Consider the following 13,258-nt stretch of genomic DNA (forward strand, 5'->3'; position numbering starts at 1 on the left):
TTTATTAAAAAAGCAGTTTGCTTCAAAATTAAAACATATAAAGTTGTAATGTTACAGTCAAAAGGCACAGTCTCTTTATTGTCCAGTCTGCCGCGGACATTATCGCGCGATCGTCCAAGTCGTTTACAGGATTGATGGCATAAATATACAACTCATAAATGACGTTAATGCCCATTATGGTTTTCGATGATGCACTACTTCGACCACGGGATTAATTACATTAGAATTCACTGGAGTGTTAATATCGAAATTCTGATCGGAATAGTATACTAACATCGAAGTCAATCATGTAAGTCATCCCATAACTGTCAAAGTAAAGGAACAATCTCTTAAATCTGTCATTTATTGGGATAATGCCATCTATAACAAAATCATTCAAGTTAATACCAAAATTTGTCACGCGAGTCATCACCTTCCAAAATAATCTCGGATATATTCACAAAAATGCTGTTGTCATTTCGCCACTTTAATAATCGTTGATTTGTGACTCACTTTACAAAGTGACTTCAAGTCTGCCTGAGAGTGGCGATATTAAAATTCCAAATAAGTGATATTAACATCAAATCTAAGCAAGAGAGTCATGATATGACTGCTTGAATCAACTAAAGGAATGATTACATCAACGGTAAGTCATTCATTAGAGAGACGATTTTACTGATACGAGATTGGTGATTATCATTCAAATCAGCCACAGAAGTAGTGACACTGGTACTTGAATTAATCAGCTTAACATCAAATTTAGTAATAAGAGTAAACCCATTGCCATTCACATTGCTCACATTAACTTTCAAATCATATAGCACAGGTATGACTTCAGCGTTGAAATCAGCTGTCGAATTTGTAATATTAACGTTCAAATCGGCCACCAGAGAAGAGACGTTATCGTCCGAACTACCCGCCAGAGAAGTGACATTGCATAGATTTGCTACCAAACAGGTGATATCATCATCCAAGCCATCGGCCAGATAAGTGCCATTATCGTCCAAGCCATCGGCCAGATAAGTGCCATTATCGTCCAAGCCACCTGCCAGATAAGTGACATTATCGTCCAATCCACCTGCCAGATAAGTGACATTATCGTCCAATCCATCGGCCAGATAAGTGACATTATCGTCCAATCCATCGGCCAGATAAGTGACATTATCGTCCAATCCATCGGCCAGATAAGTGACATTATAGTCCAAGCCATCTGCCAGATAAGTGACATTATCGTCCAAGTCATCTGTCAGATAAGTGACATTATCGTCCAATCCATCGGCCAGATAAGTGCCATTATCGTCCAAGCCATCTGCCAGATAAGTGCCATTATAGTCCAAACCTGCCTTCAGAAAGGTGATGTTATCATTCATCCCGGCCATCAGGAAGGTGATGTTACCGTCCAAGCCAGCCTTCAGAGTGCTGACATTATTGTTCAAATCGACTACCAAAGTGGATACGTTATTGTCCATATCGGCGATCATAATGGTGATATTATCGTTCAAGTCAGCCTCCGTAGTGGAAATATAGTCCGTACTGGCAGTCAGAGAAGTGATGTTAAAGTCTAAGTTAGCCACCAAGCGGCCAGGTTCTAAATCAATCCTTGGAATGCTCAAATTTTCACGAAAATCGCTCAACGGATAGGCAGAGTTAGAGCTATCAGTATCATATTTCTTGTCTAAAAAGTCTATTAAGAAATACAGTGCCACAACTAAAATGCCAGCTAGTAAGAGACTCCAAAATAATTTCACACATCTTGTTCGCATTTCTTCGTGCAACGCTACCCTTTCTGGTTGGATATGGCTTTCACGGATCCTTTGAACGTAATGACGCATTTCTGAAACACACGTACAAAAAGATATAAATGACACAGAAAAAATGTGTTACAAATTATACCTCCAAGATTAAGATATCAAAGCTTAATATTAGAGAAACTGATAAATCTGAAAAGTGTCTTGATGGCAGAAGAACAGTTTCCAAAAAAGTATATTTTTATTCTTATTTCTAATTAGCTATTGTTATGTATCACGTTATTTAGCTCATCTGCAATTTTATAAAATGCATTTATGAAAACGATAGCTGGAATAATTTTGATTAGATGTAAACTGGCAATGGTTAAATTGTAGGGAGATTCAGATTCTTTGCTAGATTCACAATGGGTCACGCAGCTCAAAAAGAATAAAAATAATAGAGGATTCAAGTTTTTACTTTCTTATAACTGTCTTGTTGTAGATCTCGATTAAGGTCAAATCAAATGATGATTCAAACAGATGAATTACTGTGTGATCAGAAAGACCGACTCATGATATTCAGTTTATAAGTGTGATAAGTTTCTCCATAGGTAATATCCATTAACGCATTCGTTGCGATGATTGATGCCTGGATTCGAACCATTATCTAATAAGATGCTTACGTATTTACTCTCTTAATTGTAGTAGAGAAGAGAATATCTAATTAGATAGTTATATGAATCAAAGGCGATTCATGCGCTGCTCATCGCGTTTAAACAAGGAGATATAAACTAAACTTAGGCTTGTTCTAATCGCATCAAATCTACATGACTGAGAATTTTTGCTGCCACGCAAAAATTTGAGTGAGACGGCAGTCAACGTCTTAAAAGTTATGGGTTCCAGTTTCTCATTTCGGCTACAGTTAATTTTTGCACATGATATTGCGTTGAAAACTCACCAAATGCATTCTCTTTATAAATCTTATGCAATTAGAGAGCAAAGGAACGAATGGAGAAGAAGCAAAAAATTCTTATATCACCGAACAAAAGGATCCATCCACTTTCGCCTTCAAACTGTCTGAAAAACTTGTTTTGTTTTAGTTTTTAGTTTAGTTATATTAACGTCCCGTTGTAAAGCAACACTAGGGCTATTTTGAACCGTGGTCAGATGACGAGGACGACACCTGAGCTGGCACCCACCTCTCCACACCAGCGGGGAAAAACTAGTTTTGAAATTGGAGTTTAAATGGAACAATTATGTTTACATTTACACCAAATGTGCAGATCAATTTTTGATTAAAATCTGTTCAGACAATCGGAAGACATAAGTTAACAAAACGAAAACAGCTAGATAGGTGAAATTCGGTACAGAGATCTAACATCTATAGTGTAGACACTTGTTAAATTTGCCACCATCCAACTATGAGTTGGCCGTCCGTAGGTCTGTCATTTCGTCTGTTCCAAATGTAATGACTTAAATATATCAAATTAGATAAGACATTTCGTGACTATCAGTGCAGTGTTGTGTCAAATTTTAATTTCAATCGATTGAGAAAAACGCGCCTCAAACACAAATTCGATTTTCGAATATGTTAACAGCATACTAGAGATTAGTAGCCAAGTAATTTACCAAGGATGGTTTGGTTTAGTTTAGTTATATTAACGCCCCGTTTGAAGCAACACTAAGGCTATTTTGGGACGGACCTCGTCATTTTGAACCACGGTCAGATGACGAGGACGACACCTGAGCTGGCACCCCCCACTCCATACCACACCACACCACACCAGCGGGAGGACGTTTGGTCATGACGGATTTAACGTGCAACAGACCCCCTAACACGACGGTTCTTCGGTGGAATCAGGCCTCGAACCTGAAACCCTCCGGTTCCGAAGCCGAGACCTTACCACCAGGCCACCGCGGCCCATTTAACAAGGATGATACGATGGATTCAATAAAATTGCTAAATGTACGCCAAAAGTTAGTATTTCGTCATTATTGTAGGCAATGCCATGTAAAGCGTTCTCTGGCATGATAAATTTATTAAAGTATGCGACAAAATTTTGGGGAGATGACTAACTGGTTTTATATAATTTACTTGCTTTTTTTATTTGGAAGTTCGATTATCAATGAAAAAGGGGAAAAAAAAAACAATGAAAAATGAGGAACTAAGACTGTAAATGAATGAATTAGCAAGAGAAACGCAGGTCGGATTGGTATGCTGGTAACAAATGAAACCCTTTACGCGCAAACAACTGATTGACTGGAGACGAAAACGGCGTTTTCAATTCACGCTCATTAAAACTGCAATCAGACTAGCCACGGCTTGGAGGTACACCGATTCCTTTTATTATTATTATTATTATTATTATTATTATTATTATACTCCTCTGTCCAAAGTGTACCTTCTTTCCCACGGGTTTTCTTCTATTTATTTACGCGTATAGTAATTGTCTATACGCGTAATACGTAGAAAAAGTATAGTAATCGTCAAAAAACTCGAACTCGAGATTTTGGTGAATCTTAACATATTAGATTTCTCTGAGATCGAAAAATACGCATTTGGAAAATGTGTGTCTGACAAAAATAACTCAAAAACACTTTGAGCTAGACAGATGAAATTTGGTATATGATCTTTATACCGAATTTGTAGATTTCTGTCAAATTTTGAGCAAAATCCGTTCATAGGAAGTCTAGCTGTCCAACTGTTCGAATATAAGTTAACATGATAACAAGAAAACGAAGGGAGCTATAGATGAAGAAAATTCGGCCCACACATTTAACATCTGTAGTGTAGACAACTATCAAATTTTGAGCCATATACATCAAGGGATTGATCGTCTGTCCGTCTGTACTTATCAAAGACGCAATGATTCAAATAAATCAAATTTGGTTTGGGATCTTGAGACTACAATTGTGTCAAATTTTTGTTTCACTCGGTTGGGAGAAATGTGTCTAAAACACAAATTCGATTTTCGGACACTATTAAACATATACCAGGGATTAATCGCCAAAAAAAATCTCGCCAAGGATCGTACTATAAATTTCGCAAAATTGGGAATTAATGCCAAAGAATAATATTTTATAACTATTGCACGCAATTACCAGATATGACACTCTTGAATAACAACTTTATTAGGGAGTACGCGGGAAACTTTTCGGGAGACTGCTGATTCTTCCATACAAAGTATATCTTCTTTCTCACGTTTTTTTTTTTTCCCCTTTCTTTCTTTCTTATCTTTCATTTGCCGTTTACAATAACAGGGATCGAAACCAGGTTTTGGTTTTGGTTTCTACTGTCTGGACAAAAACATTTTGTTTATATTGGATATTGATTTTCCTTTGTTAGAGATCACTCTTTGGAAAATATATATGAACATTTTTTTGTAAAGAGGTATTATTAAAATGCACATCTCATTTGTTACACATTTTTTTAGCTAATATTAATTTTTATTCACAATTTTATACACTGGTTATCTAATATATATATGCATAAAAATACATATCTGGTTTTGAAACTAAAAATCTTAAGTTAATTACGGATAATTTTTTTAAATTGTAAGCTATTGATTGATATTTGCTGCATAGTTCCTATTTTCGGAACTGACGAAACGCCACTGTATTGAATAAATAAAATTAAATAACTATTCGACGTCCTAAAAAAATAGATCATTAAGAATTTAATAAATGGCTGCGGAATACAAATAACCATTTGGTCTCACACACACATGCAAATTTGACTTAAATTAGAACAATAATGCAGCCATATGTTCTCGCACACGAACTAAATTAGTTCAGATTTTAATTTTCGTCTTACAGTAAACACATTTTCTGTATTTAATTCTACAGTATTCGCGCAGATTTTTACTAAATATAAATACAGGAAACAACGGACCGTATAAACTAGCAGGAGGGGTCCCGCAAAAACTTTGACATACTCTCTAGCCAGAGAACGCCTTAAATGGCACTGACGTACAATAGTTGCGAAATATTAGCTTTTGGCTTGAATTTAACATTTTTATTAAATCTATCACGTCATCTTTGGTCAGTTTTCTGGTGATTAATCTCTGGTATGTTTTAATAATATTCAAAAATTGAATTTGGTCCTCTGATGCGTTTTTCTCAACCTACTGAAACAAAAATTTGACATAAAATTGCATTTTTAATCGCAGAATTCCATGCCTAATTTGATATATTTAAGTCATTGCATTTTTGAATTATCGCATTTAAATGTTTCTGAAAGTACAGATCAATAGATAGTCAACCGGTAGTTGCATTTGGCTCAAAATGTGGTAAATATCTACAATACAGATGTTGTTGTTTATAATGGCACTTGCCATGGACAAGCTCGCTGACGAAGTTAGCGATTTTAAGCCAAGGGAGCGTCTCTTTTTTTAGTAGCGCCAACTGGGGCCAAGAGTACGTCTTAGCTACTCACGCATCACATTCGCTTTCACTACCCCTTTTTACAGGGAGGTACTTTCACACGTCTCACAGATAGAACAGATGAAGAACAACCATGCCCGATCCGGGACTCGAACCCAGGACGGCCAGATCACGGGTAAGACTCTCTACCCCTATGTCAGGACTCCGGAATACAAATGTTAAACCTGTGTATCTCTCTTCGTTTTGTAACTATCGTGTTAAGATATATTCGAACAGCCAGGCAGACGGATTTCTTCTGAATAGATTTTACTCAAATCTGCAAATTTGGAGTAAAGGCCTCATACGAAATTTCAACGATCTAGCTCAAAGCATTTTTGAATTATCTTTGCCACAAACAGACAGACATTTTCTAAAAACGAACTTTTCGAACTGAAACAGGTCTAAACGTTAAGATTCCCAAAATCTCGAATTTTCTGACAATTACTATACTTTCACTATATTACATATACGAAAAGGTAAAAATTCCTTTTTTTTCCTTACTTTCAAAAATATACAATGAATAATTATCTCATTTGAATGGTTTTTGTTATTGAGTCAGTGTATCACGGTAATGAAAATAAATCCAGGTAAAGATAATGTATTGCACATTGCAAAATTTAATTTCTTTAATCTATACTTATATAAAGCTCAATGCGTGTGTGTGTCTGTTGGCGCTCTACAGGTCAGATCGTTCGACCTACAGCTACCAAATTCAGCACATGCATACCTTGGAGGTCGGGAATGTGCACCTGGGGTCCCTTTTTTTGAATTTTTAATTAGAATTTAAATTATTAATTAAAAATTAACTTTCTCGCCAAAAAATCTTTTCATTTCCCCACCGCCAAATGAGTAAGGCTTCAGTATTTTTTCCCACGCTAACAAGGATAGGCTTAACATATTTTCGGCTGATTATTTCAAACGATTCTGTTTATTTTCTTATTGTTTGATGCATTTAAAATTAAACATTGCTAATTATTCGGTCTTTCAGATTCATTCTGAAGTATTTTTCAATTAAAATAACACAGAATAAATGAAAGTAAAAATTTCTGATCTGCGTAGCATTACCCCAACTACCGTAGAAAATTAACGAATTTGCGTTACCATAACTGGCGTTGAAAATTCACGTATGCGCATTGTATGTTGATTGTTGACAAGTATTTTCAACGGATGCGGACTTGATTGAAATTATTTTTAGATTAGTTTTATGATTTTGTAATTAAATTATATTTATGTTAGTCATATTTTTTGTATATGCTTATAATTTTAAGTACATCGTTTTTTAGGTAGTTTTTTTAACCTGTTTTCGACCGATTATTTTAAACGATTCTGGTTTTTTTTTTTTTTTTTTTTTAGTGTTTGATGCATTTAAAATCAAACATTGTTAATTAATTGATCTGCTTATGATGAATCGGAGAAAATTTTGTTCACAAATTCTTGAGATATTACATAAATTAAGAAAGATATTCTTTAATGCCCATAAGGCTTAAATGCTGAGTGACTCGGTTTTCAGTAATAATATTATTAAAAAAATGCTTTGTTTCAGCAAAAAATATTATTATATTAATTGCAGATTAATAATTTCCACTTTAATTTAAAGCATAAATTCTACGGGAGCTAACAGAAAATGAGAGAGATACATATTACTTTATGACTGAAGGCCTTTATAATATTATGAGTGAATTATATGGCTATCAAAATTTGAAGTTTGGAAATATTTTAATGAAGAAGCTATTAAAGTAGGAACTGCATAAAATAATTATTAAAATTTTAACGAGCATTAAGATTGGCGAACCGGCTGGTCGCCAAAGGCGGCTAGTACTAAATATAATTGCAGTTAAATAAGTTATATTTAATTAGGGTTCATACATTTTCTAACACGTTTTGGTTTTAAGCTATAGTTGTATTTGTCTAATAAACGTTTAAATCCTCAAAACATTAATAACTACTATTAGCAAAGATTACCTGTTTGTTGGGTAAGCAGTCGCGGATTTAGGGCTTCTAAAATTCTTTGGGCTAAGGGTTCAAAAAACTCTTCTCCAAAGGTTTCAAATGGCGTCCATGGAAGAACCTCCTCTTCTGGTACGGCAGGAAGACTTGGGTGTGGTGGAATCTGTAGTCGGTAGTGACAAGCCCTTCTGGGTAATGCAAGGTACACCTTTTCTTCCAGATTAAGCTCTCGCAAAGGTGCATGAGATTCTTTCGATTCTGGAGGTGACACACTCTCCTGCAAACGCCGAAGACACGCAAGGCCGTCGGTTAACGTTTGTGAATCAGATGCAACCTCTTGCAAAAGTAGAGAATTTTCAGCAATTCTGTCACATTCTTGTTGTACCATCTTATTTGTTTCTTGTTCAACTGTTTGCGTCGGACTTTGAATTGATGCAAGAAAGTCATCTTTTAGTGCTTCATCCTTTAGTTTCACCACTAAATTTGTTCCCAATTTTGATACCGATTGCTCTTCCACACTTTCCTCATATTGTTGATGAATTGCATCATTGTCTTCTTGTTCAGTTATTTGGATTGATTCCTGTTTCAAGACAGGCATGATATTTTCTGGAATGTCAACTGTTTGTTGCACTTTTGTATTTCCATCTAAATCTCGCTCTTCAGCCACAAACGCATCACATTCTTCATGTATTGGATCGCCTTGTTTTGTTTGATTTGAATCTTGTGCAATAACAAGTGAGCTTTCATCTTTTTGTAGCATCATTATATTTATGCCTATCATTTGCTTTGACTTCTCATCATCTTTAAATTCTTCGCATTCTTGGTGGAACGATTCGTGCTCTTCAGAATTTTCCCGTGGACCTTGAACCGAGACATCCTGTGATGGGGATTCTTTCCCTTGTTGCGTCACTTCCTGTGTTTCGAGTCCTTCGGCTGGTTCAGAGGCTATGATATGTGTTAGATCTTTACCTTTCTGTAACTGATGATTTGACTGCAAATCTTTTGAATCCCCAACTTGCACTTGAGATGTTCCTGGATCCTTTAAATGTAAGCCTTCTCGCACTATTCGTTCTGATTCGCTTCTGTCCCTTTTTTCCATTATTGCTGTAATTGTCTAAAAAGGAAAAACGGTACACATTTTTTTTTAGATGAAATGTATTTGCATAAAATTTTATTTTAAAATTATAGGTTTAAATGAACAAGGTGACTACGTACCATTAACTGTCGAAAATTATCTTACAAGATTTAATTCCTCATCTCTGTAGTTGCTTTCTATTCGCTGATTAATCGACACCTTTTGTTTGACAAATGTCTTGTAATGATTCAACAATGAATTCTTAGAACAAGGGAGATATTTATGGATTCCATTAATTTTTTTTTATTGAGTTATAAAATCTGTAAATAATTTAATTTTTAGCTTGCTAATTTAAAACAATGCTCAATGATTTGCGAGTCACGCTCGAGCACCGCATAATGCCATACCTAAATGAAGAAAAGTTTGTACTTCTCATACCCAAATGTTTCAGAAACAATGCAATTTCACAGTAAGACTGAAAAATCCTAAAATCGTATATCAGAAGATTAATTAGAATAGAGAAGAGAACTTCAACTATAACAATTGATACTGTCTAGAAATTAAGTTATATTGCTTAGATTTAATAGTGCAACTGCCATGTTTGGTTATGTTGCGCCAAATACACTTTTAATTGCATGGCTTAGCACTTTACTTGCAGTAGTCATATAGATCAATGAAGTTATATCGCGCCAAATATGTGAATAATAGAGTCGCTTAGTTCTTCCCTAGCCTAAGTGGTAGGCATTAAGGATGAAGTTATGTTACACCAAATATGTAGTTCATAGCATAGCTTAGCTCTTTCCTAGCCTAAGTGGTGGAGATTAAGGATGAAGTTATGTTACGCCAAATATGTGAATAATAGAATAGCTTAGCTCTTTCCTAGCCTAAGTGGCTACCTTAGCTCTTTCCTAGCCAATTTGCTGTTAATAGCTTAGCTTATGACTTTCCTAGCTGAAGTCACGGGGATTAAGGATGAAATTGCTCAAAGCAATCCCGTGAAATCGAAAAACACAAGTGTCACAATGTCCGCAATGCCAGAGACTCTTGGGTGCACGTCCGGGGATCACAAGCAAGGTACACACACCCAAATATCACTATCTTCATCAACTATTACTCATTCAGACTATTCCCAAATCGATGAGTAATTGCAGTTGGTACAAGTACAGCAAGTATAGTACAAGGGCTGGTACAGTTTCAGGAGCTAACCTTCTGATAGAAAACAAACCAACGTACTAATGTTTTAATCCCTTTATTTGAATCAAATATATGATTAAAGCGAATATTGATAAGCGTTATATGATAAATTTTTAGCAATAATTAAAATTTAATAAATGCTACCGATACAGGGAATAAAAGCTATGACAAAATTGACGACTATATAGAAAGATACGAAAGATAAAACGGAGTTAAAATGTAAGGAAAAGAAGCTTTGTATGAAAGCTTCGGAAAGATATTTAGAAATGTTTTAAAACATTGGCACAGAAAATTAAGTGATTTTTTTTGTTTAAATTGCAAAGTGTATATACCTTTAGTTAATTCTTTTTAAAAAATATACCATTAATTCTATCAAGAAACTTTGGAGTTATAAAAACGCTGGCATTCGAATCATATTCTGAAAGTATTATTCTACGATTTCGGATGGTATAATTGTTGATTTTCGGAAAAAAAGTAGTTAAAATTAAATTAGAGGTTAACGAAGTTATTTTCACTTATCAAATCTGAACACATTTTTCGATGAGCATGACATTTGCAAACATTACTGTTTAATGTTTTCCAGAACCAGTCGACACAAACTTAAGTTTGTTTTCAAAGTAAATTATTAAAAAAAAAAATGGAACAAACGATTTTGTATTCAGTTTATAAAAATATGAAAATTCAGTTTTTTATTATTTATATAAATGAATATAAAATTCGCATGGTAAAATTAAGTTCTAATGAAAATAAAATTACATTGGAAATTTAAAGATTTGAAGCTATTGGAACTATAATAAAAATTTAATTTTTCGAAAAATATGAATTAAGAGAAACTGTATTTAAAAATAACTACGGCAAAAACTCGAAAATTCTTTAACTGAAAGTGACAGTAAAGATTATTTTTAATATTTCATACATCGATATTATTTACTCTTTTTTAATAAAAAACTAGCAATAATTAAACTTATAATAAAAGTAACAGTAAACAAAATATTTTTTAATAATTTAAAAAATTATAATTTTAATTAATGAGAAATTTTAAGAAGTAGTCAATATATATCACTTTGATTAAATAGTTAGGCAATAATAATATGCAATAAATGAAACGTTAAAAAAACTCTCAAATATGCGAAGCAAAATTTGCATTTTTTTAAATTGAAACTATTATATAAAATTCTTAGAGTAAATTGATGGATTAAAGGATTTATAATATTCATAAATAAAATGTTTTAACTTCTTTTTTTAATTTTGATTCCAAACTAATCAAAATAAAATCAAATTATTGACAATACTTTAACAATGTTTAATAAGAAATTCAAGAAAACAGAGGAAACATTCGCATTACTGACAAATTCGAATTAATCTACTGTTTAAGATTTGTAGGTGTAGAAAATAACTAAAATAAACGCAGATTTCTTATCTTATACCATCAGATAAATTGTAGCATTAAATAAAAAATATTGAAATAAATATGTTTTTAATGATTTTCGTGCATTAAATTAATAAAATAAAAAAGCATATAATTTTCAATAATCGAGTCTTAAAGAGTTTCGAATTCTCAACCAAAAAACTAAACGACAAATCTATACATACTAACAAATGATGTCAATTTTTAGAATAATGAGCAAAGGGAAAATCATACCTTTAAAAAAATTTTAGTAGCATAAAAATTCTAACCATGCAAGGATTTCAAAACAAATCAATTCAGAGTCCAAAGAATAGCGTTGCGAAATACCAATACATAATAAATTTTGGCGAGAGTAATGCCGGGTTTACAGTCGGCCAGCTATAAGACGGCTAGTTGGCAGCGCATGCGTAGACAGGCTGAAAAATACTGTTCGGTCCATGGCAAGTAATTGTCCAGACAGGATAACAACATGCCGATGCATTGTATTTTTTTCTCACTCCACATGCGTTCCTAGAATTTGGAGGGATTCTTTTTTTATGCCTGAAAAATTAATATCTTATCGTAGATTAATTCCGACATTTTTTTTTTTTTTGCTCTTTGTTCTTTCTGATGCGAGGGTGAGTCTTTTTTTTTTTTTCCCTTTTCATTTGCCATTTTTTTTTCTATAGTTTGTCAGATTTAGGTATTTTGACCTTTTTTTTCCCATTTAACCATGTTTCTTTGTTTAAATATTCATTTTTTTAATACGATACGCAGTGAAAAAGAAAATTTCAGGGACGCCAAAATGGCAATCTATTGTCAAGAATGGAATGCCTGAATCTATCTTATGAAATTATGGCAAACCTAAATCAGCCCTATTTTACGCATGCGCTGCCTACTGGCCGTCTTATAGCTGGCCGAGTGTAAATCCGGCATAAGAATAAACAGATCATGCGCAATCAGGCATGAAAACAGGTTATACATAAGAAAAGCTCCTATTTTTCGCAAGCACTGATTTATGATTTTAAAGCAGTTTGTTCATTGGACAAGGTGTTTTATTAAACTTGTGGCATTAACTAGATATGATTCGTTAATTCCCGCTTCCGTTTTAAAACGGATTTTATAAACTCCAGGAGATAAAGTTCATTTTGAATGACTCATTAGCTTAGCATCTTAATCCACTATAATCCGTTTTAAATTAACTCAAGAATCATCTTTGGGAAAAAAATCATAATTTTGAATCCTAGTCAGAAAACAAGTTAGTTTAGCTTAGTTATGTATTAACGCAATTATAAAGCAATACTAGGGCTACTTTGAGACGGACCTCGTAATTTTGAACAGGGTCAGATGACGAGAACGACACCTGAGCAGGCACCGCCTCTCCTAACTTCCACATCACACCAGTGGAAGGACGTTTGGCCCCGATGGATTTAACGTGCATCAGACCCGCTTACATGACGGTTCTTCGGTGGAATCGGATCTCAAACCTGAAACCTTCCGATAACGAAGCCGAGACCTTACCACCAT

General features: G+C 34.1%; 1 protein-coding gene across 1 annotated transcript; it reads right to left on the bottom strand.

Moving 5' to 3' along the window:
• Positions 1-614: 614 nt before the first annotated feature.
• Positions 615-12,118, bottom strand: LOC129956727 (uncharacterized). The gene is made up of 3 exons (XM_056068665.1): positions 11,987-12,118; positions 8,091-9,189; positions 615-1,813 (listed from the first exon to the last, which is right to left on the bottom strand). The coding sequence occupies exons 2-3, from the start codon at positions 9,172-9,174 to the stop codon at positions 615-617; spliced, it is 2,283 nt and encodes a 760-aa protein (XP_055924640.1). The 5' UTR covers positions 9,175-9,189; positions 11,987-12,118.
• Positions 12,119-13,258: the final 1,140 nt, after the last annotated feature.

The sequence above is a fragment of the Argiope bruennichi genome, chromosome 11 (genome assembly GCF_947563725.1).
Source record: "Argiope bruennichi chromosome 11, qqArgBrue1.1, whole genome shotgun sequence".
NCBI lineage: Eukaryota > Metazoa > Arthropoda > Arachnida > Araneae > Araneidae > Argiope > Argiope bruennichi.

Excerpts from the sequence above, each read along its gene's own strand:
- LOC129956727 (XM_056068665.1), bottom strand. The coding sequence starts at position 9,174 with ATGGAAAAAAGGGACAGAAGCGAATCAGAACGAATAGTGCGAGAAGGC. Across the intron at positions 1,814-8,090 it reads ACTGCTTACCCAACAAACAG|AAATGCGTCATTACGTTCAA; the intron begins GTAATCTTTGCT and ends CGTGTGTTTCAG.